The sequence below is a fragment of the Myotis daubentonii genome, chromosome 5 (genome assembly GCF_963259705.1).
Source record: "Myotis daubentonii chromosome 5, mMyoDau2.1, whole genome shotgun sequence".
NCBI classification, from domain to species: Eukaryota; Metazoa; Chordata; class Mammalia; order Chiroptera; family Vespertilionidae; genus Myotis; species Myotis daubentonii.
Genome location: NC_081844.1, coordinates 4,846,699 through 4,865,251, shown reverse-complemented (window position 1 = coordinate 4,865,251; position 18,553 = coordinate 4,846,699). Strand labels below are relative to the sequence as shown.

Sequence of the window (18,553 nt, the reverse complement as noted above, 5' to 3'; positions counted from 1 at the left end):
CCAAAGTATAAATGAACATATCTAGAAATCTCAAAGTTGGAGATAAAGCCAGAGATCATTACTATTAGCTGAGGAGGAACTGGAGGGTATCCTATATAATAAAAAGCCTAATATTCAAAGTGTCTGGTCAACTGTTCAATCAAAGCCTAATATGCTAATGATATGCTAAGGCTGCTCAACCACTCATGACATGCACTGACCACCAGAGGGTAGACCAGCCGTGGGCAAACTACGGCCCGCTTGAAATAAAACTATTCCCCCCCTTTTTTTAAAAAATATATTTTATTGATTTTCTACAGAGAGGAAGGGAGAGGGATAGAGCTAGAAACATCGACGAGAGAGAAACAACTCCCCACTGGGGACGTGCCTGCAACCAAGGCACATGCCCTTGACCAGAATCGAATCTGGGACCCTTCAGTCCGCAGGCCAACGCTCTATCCACTGAGCCAAACCAGTCAGGGCAAGGCCGTACCCTTTTATGTAATGATGTTTACTTTGAATTTATATTAGTTCACACAAACACTCCATCCATGGTTTTGTTTCGGCCCTCCAGTCCAGTTTAAGAACCCATTGTGGCCCTTGAGTCAAAGAGTTTGCCCACCCCTGGCTGGTAGACGCTGAGTGGTAGGTTAGTTTGCTGCTGCTGGGGTCATCAAATCGGAACTGGTCAAGACAGAGGCTAGACACACCCTGGAGCCCTCCCACTGTCCCTAGTCCCTCTCCAGCCGCAATGAATCATGCACCAGTGGGGTCCCTCAGCCTGGCCTGCACCCTCTCACAATCTGGGACCCCTTGGGATGTTGGAGAGCCAGTTTTGACCCAATCCCATAGGCCACTCCCCTCAGAAGGATGCCTGTGGGAGAGCAGCTATAGTGTTTGGACAGGTTCAAGCCTTGGACTAATGGGAGGGCAGTCCTCCCATGGTCACGTGCCCAAGTCCCAGCTTGGAGAGCAGAGCCCTCCCAGCACAATTATAGCCAACAGCTATAATTGTAAGCTTGAACCTATGGTCTGAACATGTGGCCCCATGTCCCTGAGTCATGTAGGCTTGATAGAGTTCAGGTGCATGTAGTTGAGTAGGATAGAAACCCACTGGAACAGTGGTTCTCAACCTTGGCTGCACATTAGAATCACCTGGGAATCTTAATCTTGATTTCTTGGCCTCATCCTCCAGAAATTGTTTCTTTGTTATGGGATAGGGCCACATTAGTAACAAAGAAACAGAATTTCCGGAGGATGAGGCCCAGAAATCAAGATTTAAAAAAGATTCCCAGGTGATTAATGTGCAGCCAAGGTTGAGAACCACTGCGCTATAAACAAACACATGGCTTGTGGGCATCATTATCCCTTAAAGCAGCAGCACCCCATCGAGACCCAGCTTTCGTTCTTGTCTTTTTTAAGCCTTTCAGCTGCCCCCACTCAGGTTCGTCCTTGGCTGTGCTGGTGCGGCAGATGCCAGGCGCAGAGCTGGCGAGCACTGCTGCAGTGGGGCCGGGAAGAGCAGGAATGGCAGGTAGGAGCTGCAGGCGGTGTTGGGCTGTGGGTTTCAGCCAGATCCCCACAGGCCTCCCTGAGGGACCTCACCTGTGTACAAATTAGTGCACCAGGCCTCTAATATATGTGTGTGTATATATATATATATGGGCTACTTTAATAGCTGTTTGTAATTTAGCCAGCTCTGTGGTTATGAATTCCAGACCACTGTATATATTAAATCTCCAGTATGGAAAGAGTGAAAAGGATTTAGGTAGTTCTTTTGGTTTAGTTGACTTGCCTTTAATAATTAAAAAAGAAAGTCTCCATCTTAACACATTGCGTACTGCATAGAAATCTCCAAGACATACGCCAGGGACTGCACATTTTTGGGCAAACTGCACATTATTTAAATCATCATGATGCACTTTAGGTGTTGTTTTTCAATAATTATAACATTTTTATTTACAAAAACAAACAAACAAAGTTCCTAGTACTTTTTTAACGTTATGGTACTCCGTAAAACACTTTCCTCTATGAAGAGGGACCAAACAATATTTACATAAGTATCTAGATTCGCTCCTTTTTCCATGGGCGTGAAAAATGAGAACATTCATGAGTGGTCCTTAACAGATGGCGCGTGAAACATGAGAAAACTGAGCGGTACGAAATGTGTTAACAAAAGACCTAATATGATGTAGACTACATTAGCCTTAACCAGTTTCAGAAAGTGTTCTAATCTTCCCTTTGGAAGAGTAACAAAATGCACCTCTGCTATATTCTTTGTGTGTGTGTGTTAAAGAGAGTTGGACCTGGTCCTGGCTGGTGTAGCGGCTCAGCTGGTTGAGCCTTATCTCATGCACCCAGAGGTTGCAGATTCAATTCCCAATCAGGGTACTTGCCCAGGTTGCAGGCTCAATCCCTAGTAGGGGCACGTGGGAGGCAGATGGGTTTTCTCTGTCTCAAATCAATAAAAACATTAAAAAGCATCGAGGATCTATCTTGAAATAGGACATTATGAATGAGGGTACCTAACATAGTCTGACTTCTCCCTCTTCCCCAAAGCCTTGTTTACTTGGCCTGTGCTTCCAGCCTGCCAATATAAAAATGGGAAGCAGTTTTTCCTAATCAGAGAAAGACGCTTTCTACAAGACAGAACACCATTTTATTACTAAAGCTCTGCCATGTATTTCTAGCGGGTGCCGATGGTCACCTGCCACACTCGCACCAGGTTGTCTGTGTAGCCAGCAAAGAGAGTCTGCAAAGGAGAATTGAGTGATACATCAGGGTCATGAAACTCTAGTCCCATTAATGAAGAAAGATGGCCCTTAAGATCCCCACTCTTCTAACTACATGATTATGGGCGATTATTCCTATTCCTAGAGGAAGCAACGGCTGGTAAGTAAGGACTAATATGGCTGTAAATTGGTCAAATTAAACTGAACTGAAAGCAGGTAATCACTACCCTCTAGACTAGACTACTGGTTGCCAACCTTTGGGACCTCAGACCACCGGTTGGTGACTGCTGCTCTAGACCACAATCTTCCCTCTAAATGGCACACCCACTTACCTGGCCATCAGCAGACCAGGCCAGAGAGGTACACTGGGGTGGCTCTGCCTTGCTGCTGGTACTGATAACTTCTTGCTTCAATTCATCTACAATGATCTTACCCTCCAAGTCCTGGGGAAGGAACAAAACGGAGTTAAGGCAACCCTGCACTTTAATGCCACTGATACTAAAAAACACCAAAAAAACTGGAAACAGAAGTCTCCTCTCAAAAGTCCCCTTATATCTGTTGAGATTACTATCTCAGCAGAGGGTATTTTTTGCCACTCCCACCTGGAAATGCCTAGAGACGTTTCTGATTGTCACTACGGGAGTTTGCTATAGGCACTTACTGGTGACTCAAGACCAGGTTTGCTGCTAAACAACCTGAAATACACAGGACTACCCCACCCCTCCGGCAAACATTCAGACCAAGTGCCAACTGTGCTGCGGTTGAATAAGCTGCTCCATTTGGCCATTCCTTTAAGTAGGCAAAGACCGAATCACTGCAAACCCCAAACCCAGCAAGTTTTAACTAGCCTTTTCTGGGCCTCCCCTGACACCCTGACAGCAATTGTTCAGGAAATCACAATGTTGCCATGGCTTAGGGCACAGCTAGGTACCTGTCCTCAACTGCAGCCCATACTCACCCAGATCTTGATGCTGGGGCCAGTGGCAGCACAGAGCCAGTAACGATTGGGGCTAAAGCACAGGGCGTTGATGATGTCCCCACCATCAAGTGTATAGAGATGCTTGCCTTCGTTGAGGTCCCACAGCATGGCCTGGCCATCCTGGGAGAGGAGCAAAGTTGAGTCAGGGCAACGTGACCTCTTCCAGATGTTAACCCCAGCTGTCTCAAGGTTGTCTTATCTACCCCACCCCCGTACCTTAAACTTCCCCAAAACGAATGATTGAAGTAGCCAATATTTACCTCTATACCTTTCCTTTAATGCGCCACCTCACTCACCAAACCTACCAAGAGCCTGTCATCTAAATCAAACCACTGTTTGTTAAATGAGATCCTAATGTCATCAATAGCTTCAAAAGAAACCAGATGTGTAATAGAAGACAATTGTTTTCTTTTCTTTTGAACAGTATAGTATGCCTTAAAGATCTCATCGTCAGAAAGCAATCTTTGGAAACATTTATTCTCAGATTGCTCTACTGTCAAGCACTCTTTCTAAACGCTGTACCCGCTGCGTAGGAGACTCCTGGCCCAAGTACCTTGCCTCCAGAAGCACAGAGGGACCCATCTGGAGAGACAGTCACAGTGTTCAGGTACCCTGTGTGGCCAATGTGATTGGTCTTCAGCTTGCAGTTTGCCAGGTTCCATACCTAAATTTGGGGTGGTGGTGGTCAGAGATGAAGAACTTGGCTCCGGAGCTGTCAATAGTCAGAAGAGCTCTAGCCAAACAGAAAGGGCCTTTAAAGCTCGTTTCAAAGCATTCCTGGATCTGGTGGTCATTTTTCATTTGATCAGTAACCAAAAAAAGGTCCTGGCCACTTGTGGACAATTAGGATTAAAACAGGTAACAAATGCTCTGTTGCCTCATAAGGGACTTAGGCCCTTCAATTGGTTCCTTTAGATCAACTAGCAAGAAAAAAAGTAAACTGAGGGACAAGTTGGAGTGCATGACCATCTGGGAGAGAGTGGGAACACATTCGAGCTGGCAAAGACCCTATACCCTGGCTCCAAGCTCACCTTGACCAGCTTGTCCCAGCCACAGGACACGATGATGGGATTGCTGCTGTTGGGTGAGAAGCGCACACAAGACACCCACTCTGAGTGGCTCTCATCCTACGGATGAAAAGGAAATTAGGGAAAACCATCCTGTCCATGAAACTCTTGACCCCACCCCTTAGTTATGATGACAATCTGTTTTCACACTTCCAAGCCCAAACCTTGGAGATCAATGACACCTTTGGCAGAGGAAGCCTGAGATCACCACATAAGGCCCAGGTTCAGAGGGTGGGGGAGCACTTTACCTGGACGGTGTATTTGCATACACCCAGAGTGTTCCACAACTTGATGGTTTTATCTCGGGAGCCAGAGACAATCTGCCGGTTGTCAGAAGAGAAGGCCACGCTCAGCACGTCCTTGGTGTGGCCCACGAATCGGCGCGTGGTGGTGCCCCTGAGAGGAAGGACTTGGTCACTGCGAGCCTCCTTCCAGGGAGCCGCTTCCCTGGCCTGGTCCTGCCCCAGCGAAGCCGCGCTTCCTCATACAGCCCCGACGTGGGTCAGGACAGACCGGCCCTCAGCTAAGAATGCGCCAGAGGATTCCCTTCAGAATTGCAGGACATGTCCTCACTCCCACACGGGGTTGGTGACCATGTCGCCTGTCATCACCAGGACCCTCCTTATGTTCCCAAGGCAGAACCTGTTCAAACTCTTGCCGCCTCAATGGCAATATCTGGAAGACCGCCCCTCGGCACTTCTGTGCAACAAACGCAAAGCAACAAGGAGAGAGCCAGCACCCCACTAGCCTCTCCAGGTGCTCTCTGGACTCAGTTCCCACAAGGGACTGCACAGCCCAGGGAACCCGCCTCCCCCCAGAGCAAGTGAACAGCTACTTGCGTTGTGAGATCCCAGAGGCGAAGGGTTCCGTCCCAGGAGCCAGAGAGGGCAAACTGGCCATCTGAGGAGATGACCACGTCACTCACGAAATGGGAGTGACCCCGCAGAGCACGCTGGGGGATGCCGTAGTTGGTCTCATCCCTGGTCAGCTTCCACATGATGATGGTCTTGTCTAAGGGCAGGTCAGACAGGAAAGGAAGCCCAGTGAGTAGCCTCACGGCCACTTGCTCACCCATGGACAATCGGGACGCCCCTGGTCCTCGGTGGGTCCGCAATCTAACCAATGAAGGGCAGGTGGGGAGGGGAACCGCAGGCCCCGAGCACAGGCCGGGCCAAGGCAAAGTGGCCCGCTGTTCCAGAACCAAGTGGGCCAAGCAGTGCCTAACCTCACCGGAGATGAGGGCGCTCTTCCCTGACAGAGGCCAGCTCAACACCCATTTCGGCCACATCTGACGACCAGCCGCTCGGGAGCGGGAAGACTAGCCGCGGGCTGCCTGCGGTGCCGCCAGGCGAGCCGCTCCCCTCGCTCCTGGTGGCTGCCTCCCCGGGACCCGCGCACGGAAGCTTCCCGACTGAGCACCACGCGGTCAGTCACCTCTCAGCGCATCTTTCGGTGCGGGTGGGCGCAAACCCAAGGCCCAGGAAGCTTCCGGAGCAGAAACCCGAAGGCACCGAGGGCGGGCTCTGGCCGGCCGGCCGGGGACTAGCCCCGCGCGGCGCCCTCGGTGCCCACCCGCGTCCCACCGGGCAGGGGCCGGGCGGCAGCTCAGAAACAGCCTCTGGTTCTCAGCACGGGCACTCAGATGGCATGTTGGTGTCATCACCGCCCCGCCCGACCCACTGCAGCACACCTGCGGGGAGGCGGGCGAGAAATCAAAGAGCCCCCAGTCCTGCAAGCCTCCCGCCCGGCGGCCGCTGGCTGACCCGTCTCCACGTCTGCATCCCGGCCGAGGCCGGGGCACAGTCCGCGCGGCCCCTCCACCCCGTTCCCGGCCGCGTGCCACGGGCCCAGCCACGCGACAGGGACACCCTCTCTTATCCTCCAATCCCCCGCCCCGCATCTCAGCTCGTACCTCGAGAGGCGGACAGGATCATGTCCGGGAACTGGGGGGTGGTGGCGATCTGGGTCACCCATCCATTGTGGCCCTTGAGGGTGCCACGGAGGGTCATCTGCTCAGTCATGGCGGCGGCGGGTGCGGGGGTCGCCGCAGCGACGAGGATGGACCTGGATACTTCAGAGAGAGCAGCAGCGCAACCACCTCCGCCGCCGCCCTGCGAGGAAAAGAGAGAACATCCCCCGCCGGAACCGGAAACACCCGCCCTCTTTCGCAAAATGGCGGCCCCCATGATTCAATGCCGCACAAGATGGCGGCGCCATGGAGAGAGAGCGAGGTGAGATGACAACACCCCACACAGCGTAACTTGGTAACGTGCGTAAATATTCTGAAGCCAAGACCACCCTGTTTCAAAACGCCCCTCGGACGCTGATGGGGCCGTGGAGCCTGAGGAGCGGAAGAGGGACGAGCCGGCATCGCCCCGAGGACGCGGGCTCCGGGCCGCGCGCCCGGCGGTGGCCCCGCTGGCGGAGCTTCCTGTGGGGGTCGCAGTGCGAACCCGCGGCGTCAGATTGTTGACATGGACGGTGCCCGGGACTAGGAAACCCCGAGAGGTTTCCACGCGCAGGGCGGCTCTTCCCGAGGGGTTTACGTCTGAGCTTCCGGGGAGACTCGCCGCGTGCGGGAGGGTTCGGCCCCGGCGAGAGCGCGTCCAGAGCGGAAGCCGGGGTGACGGGAAACCGGGGCGCGGGCAGAACCGGGCGGGTCCGAGAGGGAGGACTCCGGGTGCTGATGTCCGGGGCCCGGCCGCAGGGAGGTGAGCAGCTCACGGGCCGCCTGGCTGCCTGCGGCTCCCGGGGGCCCACGGCTGCACGGCCCCGGCCGAGACGGCGCTGGCAGCGCCCGCCAGTGCTGATCTTTTTACAGCCTCCCCTGAGGATGTGTTTACTGGTTTCCAGAGAGGACGGCGGGGAGGAAGGGGAGGGAGAGAGAGAGAGAGAGATCCATCCGTGTCCCTGGCTGCCTCCGGCCGGGACCTGGTCGGCCGCCGGGCGCGTGCCGGACCGGGGGTTGAACTCGCCGCTCGGGGCACCGGCTGGCGCTCCGATTGACCTGCTGACCCGCCCGGCCCGGGCTCAGGCCCCGCCCTCCTTCCCCGGGGCCCTCGGCACGAGGCCGCCGTATCCTCCGGGTAAAGTAAAGGGAGGGTTGGACCCAGTGTCTGCTTTTCTGTGACGACTCGGGCCCGGGCCTGCGGGGCGGGGTGTGTGGAGGGTAAAGGCCCAGGTGCCGGCGGAGTGACGCCCCGCCTTCTCCGTGAGCGCCTCTGGGACCGGCCCTGGTTTAGGTCTTGGGGAGGCGGGACCGTTTTGGGGGTTAGATGGGCCGGGGGACGGGATATTGGGGCCGACTGGAGAAAGACAGGAGACGTGGGACAGAGCCAGCGGCCTTGGGGGAAGGATGCTCCCGTGGGAGGGAGGGTAGACGGGAGGAGAAGACGCTGGAAATGAGGCGGAGGGAGGGGTGGGGCCCAGCCTCGGGGAAGCCCCTTGGCGACCCCTGCCGGAGGGCCCTGGGGAAGCAGGGCAGGAGGGAGGCGCGGGCGGTGACAGCTGCCCGGGCGGGGCCGCGCGGCGCGGAGGGGCCGCGATGCCTCCTGGGAGCACTGATCGCTGCGGCCTGCACGCCCGCCCTCCTCAGGGCTCTGTCCTGAGGCACCTCCACAGCTGGATTCATCCCGGTGGCCACCTGCACCCCCGCCCTTAACGTTCCTAACGCGGCACTAGGCCCCCGCCCCGCCGTCACCCCCCACCAGCCCCGCTGTGCCCGCTCAGGCCGGGACTCCGTGTATCTGGGCGAGTCGCTGGCTGCGCGAGGGCTGCCCCGGCTGTTGGTCTACGGGGAGGATTTCCTCTGCTCTCAGGGCACGCGCTCCCCCACCTCCGGCCTCCACTTCCAGGGACATCGGCAGTCAGTCGCATTGTATTTTCCCCTTGAGAAACCTCATCTGGTTTTTGAACAGCCCGGGGAGCCCCTGTGGGATCGGCATCCCTGAGGGAGGGCCAGGGCCCAGGTGTGAAAGAGCCCCGTCCCCCACTCATGCTCACGGGGGGGGGGGGGGCTTCCTGCACCGCAGGCCCCTTTCCAGAGGCAGGCCGCTCCCAGGCTCGCCCCTACTTCCGGCTCCTCCCAGACTGACCACGGTAGATGCCGTCCACCTCCCGCAGGTCTGCGGCCTCTTCCCACATGGCTCCCTTGCTCGGTGAGGTGTTCTGGCACTGTCCGCTCTTAGGGGTCTCAGAGGGACTTTGGACTTCGCCCTGGAGCACACCAAGTCCAAGCTGGCGATGCCGTGGAGGAGGGGGAGGATGGAATATAGAGGACTTGGCAGACAACTAGAGCCGGAGGATTTGGGCTCTGGAGTCTTCCTCCAGCCACTGCCTGGTCTACTCCCTTGGGGGAGATGCCGGCCACAGTGCCTCTGAGGGACAGTCTTGAGCCAAGGGAAGTGTCTCCCCAACCCTGGAGACCACTGTGGGTATGGCTAGGCGTGCAGACGGGTGGGGCATCCTTTCCAGCTCAGATTCAGCTGGAGTTAAACTCCACCCACACCTGCTTCCCTCAGCAGCTCTGTGGCTCCCTGCTAGGCATACCGGGCCCCCATCTCGCCCAGTTCAAGGGCTCACCTGGACCCCTCACTCCCCTCAACCAGGAATCTTTGGAGTCACTCGTCCTCAGAGAGCTGAGAGCTGAGCTCCTTCCAGTGGGGTGACGTCCCTCAGCCGTGGGCTGTATCTGAAAATCAGCTGTGCCTCCAATGTGCATCTCATCCAGAACATCTTTACGCTAGCCTCGCGGAGGTGGAAGCCTGCTGGAGGACCTACCTGGCCTTTGGGGAAAATTCCAACTGTATTCAGAGCCTCCCCCACCCTGAACACTTTTAGGCAGAACTCTTTTGGGCTGGGCTCAGCCCCACCAATCCTCGCTGGGAATTCAGCTGGGTCTCCCCCACTTGTTAGAAGCCCTGGGCTCCCCCCCCTCTTGTCCCTATAGGCATCTTCTCCGTTCCACACAAGGTGAGAATCCCAAGAGGAGATTGGAGAGGTTCTTCTAAGGAAGTCTGTCTCAGCATTCCTCTGGAGGGGAGCCCACAGGACCCGCCTAACTGGAAAGAGCCCCTTGGACTTCTTGCCGAGGCCCATGATTCCTTCTCCCAGGAGCAGAGACCTTCATTCCCTTTCTGCCAGCATTCAGGTGAAACAGGTTTTCCCTTGAATGCGCAGGTGAGTGCTCTTGTAGGTGGGAGCTGAGGGAAACGAAGGCCCACCGTATCCCACCTCACTTTTCTGATTTAAATCTAAGCTGCTTTAAGGTCTCAGCTCAGGTTGCCACGTCAGGAAAGTGCTGTGGACTTCCTGACACTGAGCTCTCAGTCAGGCTCCTTTGTTTCATGCCCTCACAGTGTGCTGGGCCTTCATAGCACTCGGCTCAATTTGCTGCTGAATCCCTGGGGGCTCTCTTCTGCATACTGAGGACAGGGCCTGGTCTGTTTCTGCTCCCATGTTGCATCCCAGCACCAGCGAGAGGGTTTGGCATGTGGAAGAGTCTAATCTTGGTGGCCAGCCTCAGACGTAGGAAAGGGCAAGTGGCTAATGTGAGGGAGGGTGTTCAGGAAACAGGATCTGCACAGGGAAGAGGCGTGCAAGCTTGGGAGAGATGGTTTCAAGAGGAAAGGGAGGAGAGAATGAAACCAGAGGTGGTGCTAAGGAAGTAGATTTTGTCCTGAAATCAAAGGACTTCTTTTTAGGATTCTCATCCCTCTCCTGCCTAGACTTGAGTTTTCTAAAAGGTATTTGTTGTCACAGTGCAGCCAGGTTGAAGTAAGACTAGATACAAGGAGTTCTGAAGCTGGACAGGAGGGTCTCTAGGAGGATCATGAGACCTATGAAGGGAGGGACTGAGGACTTACCAAAGGCCTTATGAGTGAGGGGTTGAATCTCTCTTCCAATCCATTTCTCTTCTCCCTATGCTGCCTTCACTCCAGAGTTTAGTACTGGAATGTATATAAAAATTATTTAATGACTAAGGCCTATAGAATTAGCTCAAAAATGTTGCTGACAAGGAAACATGGGGGTATAATTATAGGTTCTGTCAATTCTAGTAAGAAGTGGAGGTGTGGCATTTAATCAATTCTGGGAACAGAACTGACAAGAAATCACATGCCTTTTTTTTCTCTTGATAAAGACTCAGTGTCCATCTTAGGCAGAAATCTGAGATCTAACAGTCCCCCTGAAGCAGGTCCTAAGGCATTCTGTTGGGTCTTCCTGGGAGAGGGACTGAGGGATTCCCTAGGCCAGTGATGGCGAACCTGACACACGTGTCAGAGGTGACACGCGAACTCATTTTTTTGGTTGATTTTTCTTTGTTAAATGGCATTTAAATATATAAAATAAATATCAAAAACATAAGTCTTTGTTTTACTATGGTTGCAAATATCAAAAAATTTCTATATGTGACACGGCACCAGAGTTAAGTTAGGGTTTTTCAAAATGCTGACACGCCGAGCTCAAAAGGTTCGCCATCACTGCCCTAGGCCTTGGGTGCTTTAGCTGATGTGCAGTCAGAAGCTGTGGAAGCAGGCCTGGTCCAGGCAGGACTATAAGAAATGCGGGGAGAAGGCAAGCTCTTGGCTTTGTTAAAGGATTTAAAGCAGCATTAGGTGGTAGGGAGAAATAAAAGTTGTGACCCAAGGTGCCTTTTCTGACTTTATTACTAGGAAGAGAATTTCATATGAACCAGGGTCAGGAGAATGTGTTGAGATGGAACCTTGAAGCTGGTTAGCGTACCACAAGGTAAGAGGGCTGAAGAGACAGTATTTCCTGCTCACACTTGGGTTTCTCAGCCAAGCCTGCTGAGAAATTCCATCCTTTGCTGTAGGGGGAGAGGGGATTCTGTGTGCCTAGGAAATGGCAGACAGAAAAGGGTTATGTGACCTCCAGGGAGCCTCTTCCAGGCCACATGGATCCCACTTTGTATTTCTGGGCCCATCTTGGTGCCAAGTGGAATTGTCAGCCAGAAGCCTCAGACCAACTCTGGATCCAAGTACATTAGGATGAGGAAAAAGTCAGGAAGGCCTAAGTTTGAACCTCAGATAGCTGTGGAGGAATGAGAGTTCCTGTGTGTGTTTAATATACTTTTATTAATTTCAGAGAGGAAGGGAGAGGGCGAGAGGGAGAAACATAAATGATGAGAGAAAATCATTGATTGGCTGCCTCCTGCATGCACCCAACTTGGGATTGAGCCCGCAACCTGGCCATGTGCCCTGACTGGGAATTGAACTGTGACCTCCTGGTTCATAGGTGGATGCTCAGCCACTGAGCCATGCAGGCTGGGCAAGCCTTCCTGTTCTTTAATACAAATCCCTGAGATGTCCATTTTCCCCCTTTGGGAGGGGGAGAAAAGTACTAACTTACAGCCCATTTCCTTCCTCTTTGCAGGTCTCCTGATAACAGGAGCCTGTTACTTCTCCTCCTGTGTTTCTCACATGCAGAAATGAGCCATTTCCCCAAGCACAGAGTTCTTATACCGTACCCCTGAGGGTCTGGTTTGTGGGCCAGAGCTGTCATTAAAATTGTAATATATGGCCCCAGCCAGTTTTGTTCAGTGGATAGAGCGCCGACCTTTGGACTGAGGGGTCCTGGGTTTGATTCCGGCGGGGGGCACATGCCTGGGTTGCAGGCTCGATCCCCAGTCAGGGGCGTGCAGGAGGCAGCCAATCAATGGTTCTCTCTCATTATTGATGTTTCTATCTACCTCTCTCCCTTCCTCTCTAAAATCAATAGAAATATTTTTTTAAAAAAGTGTAATATATCACCACCATCGTCTCTCATGGTCTCCATAGCCCTGTTCTTCCCACACCTCTCGCTTTTCTCATTAATACTGTCAGCACAAACTGCTTTCCCTTCTAGGACTCCAAGACCTCCTCACCATCCTCTGTCAGGAGTTGCTGTGAAATGAGAAAGGGAAGAACTCACTTACCTGCTTAATACTAGGTTTTGCCCTACATCAGGCACCAAATAAAACCTCATTTATACTTTTCCTTTTTTGAGGACCCAGCCTCCCAGCTTTTTTGGTGAAGGGGTTAATACACTTTTTTTTAAAGCTAATTTCTACTAAAACCCTGTCATATCCCCTATAAGTGAAACTGGCTCGTGGCCATTTTGGTTAGATTTTTTTGAAAATACAAGAAAGCCTTCTCTTAAATATGTTCTCCTTATATGCTTAAAAATATCATCTTACAGCCTTTCTCTCCTGATTGGGTAAATAAATTGTACTTGTTTTTTTTGGCTTATTTTCATCTTTTCTTTGGACTTGCTATTACTCTTTAGGGCCCTAGGAAGGAGCAGAATTCAACCTACTTTAGCCATCAGCCAAGTATAACTATTTAAAATCAATTAAAATTAAACACAATTGAAAATTTAGTTCCTGAGTTACACTAGCCACATTTCAAGAGCTCAAAAGTCATATGTAGCTAGTGGTACCTGCTGTTTTGGACAGCATAGATTTAGAACACACCCATCAGTGCAGAAAGTCCTTTTAGATCTAGTATAGAGGACTAGTAAGCCTGCCTCGCCCTCTTTGTAATCTTATTTTATTAGTCAATACATATTTGTAATAACTTCACTGTTATAGGATAACTTTCAGAGGGGGTCAAGGATTGGGGTGGGAAATAGCAAGGAAAGTATAGGTCCTATGAAAGTTTCAGGAGGCATGGCATAGTGGCCAGAGGTTGATGACCAATGGCAAGGGAGTCTTAGCTTTTAAGGAAGTACTTTAGGGGCTGATATTCATATGTACCAACACAGGGCCACCCACACCCTGACAAGAGTAGACAGGCTCCGGTCTCCTGTATTAGGTCTGCATAATACTTAAAAAACAAAAGACTGCCCTGTGGCCTTGCTGAAACTGAGTAGCTAAAGTAATTGCTTTTTACTAATCATTTCTAGATCTTGATTTCATATACTGCTTTGTTACTGTCCTGTTCTCCCAAGTGTCAGTGACATAAGCAGCACTAATGTTTATAAAAGGCTTGCTGACCCTGCCATCTTCACACCAAGAGCTGGGAGAAGTCTGGGTCCTATCAATTAACCTACAGATGTTGAGACTACATTTAGTAAGGGTCCAGCTAGGTAAAGCTGTTCTTTCACTGAACACTTGAACAACTATGCCAGGCACTGGCTCTAGGGCCTAAGTGAGGCTAGTCTATGGATATGACCAGTTTCCCTGCATCTAGAACAGTAGTTCTCAACTAGGGACAATCATGCACTCCCCTCCCCTGACATCTCATCCTGCAATGTCTGGAGAAATCTGTTGTCACAACTGGTGGAGTGGTGCTACTTACATCTAGTAGGTAGAGTCCAGAGACTCTTAAGTAGCCTACAATGCACAACCTTCTCCCCGCCACCAAAAAATTAGCTCACTCAAATTGTGTCAACAGTGCTGAGGTTGAGAAGCCCTGGTCTAGACCATAACATGAACCAGTTCTTCACGCCAAGACCAATCACAAGGTCCAGGCTCAGTAGGATAGTAAGTAAGGCTAGCAAGTATCTGATAAATTGGGAAGGAAAACAATTAGAAGTTGATCGAACGGTAGCTGGTATAACGAGTGTTTTTAACTGCACCAGAAAGCTAAGAGCTAAGGTCATAGTGCGATTGGAGTTGAGGATTTCAGGTATGTAGCAAGTCTATTGAAAATGCGGGCCCGGGTACAGCCACAGGGGCAGAGAGGAGCAAGTTTAAACAGTCTGACTTTGATACAGTGATCAATAGCTAAACCTGTAGGGAAGACCTGCAATAAACAGATGAGCTGCTGGATATGGATAGACCAGTTTTTCTCAACAACATTTTTGTAACCCACACCTCTACTCATACATCTAAAAATCTTACATTTTCCTTCCAGTGATACTTACATTTTCAAAATTAAGTATCACAACTAAAATCAATTTAAAAAATGGTAATCTTGGAATGCAAAACTTTATTCAGATGATATGATAACCATGTCACAGTTATACCTTAACTATTTTTCCTGGGCGGTGTAGAAGATGCAACAAAATGCAAGCTGTTTAACAACATTCTTTCACTGTTTTATCCCCACAGCTAGATATAGCAAAAAAAGAAAAAAAGCTTTTACGATGTAAGGAAAAAATGGAATGAAGTATTCTGTTCAGTCGTTTGACATCTAAATTTCTTCAGAGTATCTGGAAGTTGCTAGTAAAAACAGTCAGACTTTTGAGTTCCATAAAATCTTTCTGAAATTCTTCCAGTGAAAACTAAACATCAGTGTGAAACACATTCTTCCCCAAAGCTACCAAAGAATACATCACCCCAAAATAGTTCTGTATATTTCATTTTTTTTCTTGAAATAATATTCATGAATCTGGTTCTCAAAAGACTGACCAAGAAAATTAGACATTGTTAGCATGAGTTTGCTATCTGTAGCTGGATTTTTGGCAAGTTTTGCTTCAAGTATTTAATAATGAGCAGTGCTGGTGTTTGCTCCTGGACACTTCAGGGTCAATGTATTTTAAACTTCAATGTGTTACATTCTGAAAGTTTTAATTTTTAAAGTGTAGGTTCTTTTTTGTTGGTGTTTTAAAATCAGGATTGTTCTGTTATTGGTGTTCCAAATTCTGTTGTTCTGACCATAAATTCAGCTAAATTCAGTTCTTTAACAACCAAGGAACCTCAGTATATAACAGAAAACACTCTGAACAGCATTTAGATCTTCAAATCCCAAGGCAAACTGGGATCAGATGTAATGTTTTCCAAATAATGATGCTGACAGCAGGCTGAAGATTTCCAGTAGATTGTGGGCAGATCGATGGAAGTTTATGGTTGGTATTGACTATTGCAGGACATCTTGAATGCCAATTTTCTTCATTTTTTGCCCCCCCCCAAAACAAAACCGATCCAAAACATGCCATTGCTGTAGCACCATCAATGAATACTATAATTTTTCACCAAACTCAGTTTATGTGATAACAGTTTCAAAAAAAAAATACTGTCTTTAGTGGTCAAGTACGAGGCTTATGAAAACAGCACATCCATGGTTTTTAAAGCCTAATTGTGAAAATAAGCAAAGCACAATTTCCTTTGTCAGTAGATTCATCTCAACTAATAGCAAAGAAAGATGAGCTGATGTTTTTTAAAACCTGAAGAGTGATATGCTCAGTCATCAATTCCTTGTTAAAACTGCAGAAGTAAATGAAGAAATTCTGGGATTCCTCAATTTCCTCTTAAAGTTGTGACAGCACTTGGAATGTAAGGTTTCACAAGTTTCTCCATTTTTTTTCTCCTTTGCAATTAAAAGGGCTATTTAACATTAAGCTTTCATGGCCTTTGAAGATTCCTGTTAATATTCCAATACAGTCCAATCTTAAAGCTGCAGAGGATTGTGCTCTGTAGAACACTGTTTTTAATGGCATAAATTTAACAGTGTTTGGCATGGTGTCACTGCCCAACACTCAAATAACTCAACTGGAGAAGCTGACCCTATCTTCTACATCATAACGTGAATATATGCTTGATAAAGACCTCAAAAAAAATTGGCTGCCATCTTTAGCTATGTCAAAGGAAAAAACATAAACAAGGAATACTGATGATGGAAGCATCTGGTCCCTCTTGCAGAGCGATGAATGACTTTATAGGCGGCAGCTGGGTGGCAGGGCAATCCAGCTATGCCTGAGCCTCCATAGGTGAAATTCTTTGTTCATTTTCTTTTTATACACCCACCTGCCGCCTAAAACCTGACACCATTTAATGGTGCCCTTAGTCAAATCTAAGTGGTCTTACTTTCACAATCCTCTGATTCTAGCTTGAAGAGTCAAGACGAACTCTAACTCATGGAATGGACAAAAAGGAAGATGTAAATAAGTTTTCAGAGTTAAAAAGCCTCTTTTTATACAAAATTAAACTTCAAACTTTAAAAAAAACGTTTAAAAGAACTTTGGGGGGTGGGGGTGGGAAGAGATTAACCAAAGAACTTACATGCATATATGCATAACCCAGGGACATAGATAATAGTGGGGTGAAGGTGAGAGGGCAGGTACAGGGGAGGAGGGGGATCACGAGGGGCAGGGGTAGGGGATATGTATCTGTAATACTTTCAACAAAAGAAGATTGACCTCAAAACAATATAACTATCCTGGATATGCAATAATATAAATGAACATCTATGGCTACCCAGCCTATTAAATACCTCATTAAGTAGTATAGACCTAATCTGAAGGCTGCTTGCTGTACCCAGTATAACCCATACCCTGAAATGCTGATAGAAGTTGTGGAGGGAGGGGGGAGAGTGCCTTTCTCTCCTATTCCTGAAAATCATTGATAAGTAACAAATCTATTCCTAACACCTAAAACTAAAAAGCCTGACCACTCCAAAGTAGATAAAAAAATGTGTTGAATTAATAGCTGATGAGAGAATTCATGTAACCAGAACTGAGATGGATAATGTACAATGTTAAATAAACCACTGTACAAAAATAGTTCCTTAAACAATGTTAACTATTATAAGACTTTTGTTAAGTAAAATTCTAAATCATGCTACTGGAATGTGCATTCACCTTTGAAAGCAAGTTACAAAACTATGAACTGTATAAAGAATGAAAGAATATGTCAGTTACTATCAATTTACACATAACTTACATAAAACAAAAGATTTTTACCTTTTTATTGTAATTCCTATGTTTGGCAGTGCTATCTACCTAAGTTCTGGTGTGTATTTGAAAGTAAGCCCAGCCAGTGTGGCTCAGCAGTTGATCATCAACCCCAGAACCAAGAGGTTGCTGTTTCAATTCCTAATCAGGGCATATCCTGGGTTCTGGGCTTGATCCCCAGTAGTAGGTGTGCAGGAGGCAGCTGATTGATGATTTTTCTCTCATTAATGATGTTTCTATCTACCCCTCGCCCTTCCTCTATCTCTAAAAATCAATAAAAACTTTTTTTAAAAAAAATAAAAAGTTTTATTTTAAAATATTCTATATTTCAAAAGGGGTTATCCCCAATTTCTTTAACTGGATTTGTTGTTTATAAATAATTTTCAGGTTTCAAATGAGTGTTATCTGACCTTCCCAGTTGAAGAGACCACCTCTTTTCTCTTGCTTAAACTGGCTTTTAATTAAAATTTCAGTTTCAAATCCTTCCCAGAAAAATTCTAGCAGAGGAATGTAAGGTTACCTCCTTTCCTCAGCTTCAGTGTATAGAACATAGTTCCTTCTGTAGGCAAATTTAGTTATTACCCTGGTGGAAAGTGGGTGCTTGGGTTTGTCCTTAAAGTCAGGTTAATATGGAATTAGCAGTGATTTGTAAAGGTTTATCTTAACTGCACTTACCAATAGTTACTGTAAAGTGAGGGTGTGTGTGATATCTAATATATGATGTTCTGCTTGTGTTTTGACTGCAACCCAGAGTAAGCAATACCTTTTACTCTGGACCAAGTATACACATGTGTATATATAATTTACAATGTTTATAAAACAACTAGAGGCCCAATGCATGGGTGGGGTCCCTTGGCCTGGCTGGGGGTTGGGGCCGACCAGGGCCATCTCACTCAGTCCCAGGCTGGCCAGTTGGAGGTGGGGAAGGGGGGTAGGGACTGTGGGAGGTTGGCTGTGGGAGCGCACTGACCACCAGGGGGCAGCTCCTGTGTTGAGCGTCTGCCCCCTGGTGGTCAGTGCACATCATGGCGGCTGGTCATGATGGATATCCTATCTAATAATAGAAAAACATGGTAATTAACCATACCTCTGCTACGCTTCCCATCGGCTAATCAGGGTGATATGCAAATTAACTGCCAACCAAGATGGTGGCTGAAGCAAACATGAGGCTTGGTTGCCCCGGC

At 48.9% G+C, this 18,553-nt stretch overlaps 1 protein-coding gene, 1 long non-coding RNA gene and 1 other non-coding gene across 3 annotated transcripts; 1 reads left to right on the top strand and 2 right to left on the bottom strand.

The window, feature by feature from the left end:
• Positions 1–2,615: 2,615 nt before the first annotated feature.
• RACK1 (receptor for activated C kinase 1) lies at positions 2,616–6,887 on the bottom strand. Its single transcript, XM_059695607.1, has 8 exons — positions 6,670–6,887; positions 5,597–5,768; positions 5,006–5,153; positions 4,722–4,817; positions 4,244–4,354; positions 3,670–3,810; positions 3,044–3,154; positions 2,616–2,731 (listed from the first exon to the last, which is right to left on the bottom strand). The coding sequence occupies exons 1-8, from the start codon at positions 6,776–6,778 to the stop codon at positions 2,666–2,668; spliced, it is 954 nt and encodes a 317-aa protein (XP_059551590.1). The 5' UTR covers positions 6,779–6,887; the 3' UTR covers positions 2,616–2,665.
• Positions 6,359–6,426, bottom strand: LOC132236290 (small nucleolar RNA SNORD95). Its single transcript, XR_009453239.1, has one exon. It is a non-coding gene; the product is annotated as a small nucleolar RNA SNORD95 (small nucleolar RNA).
• Positions 6,888–8,975: 2,088 nt separating the features above from the next.
• On the top strand, positions 8,976–17,383 carry LOC132234580 (uncharacterized). Its single transcript, XR_009452902.1, has 2 exons — positions 8,976–9,935; positions 11,429–17,383. It is a non-coding gene; the product is annotated as an uncharacterized LOC132234580 (long non-coding RNA).
• Positions 17,384–18,553: the final 1,170 nt, after the last annotated feature.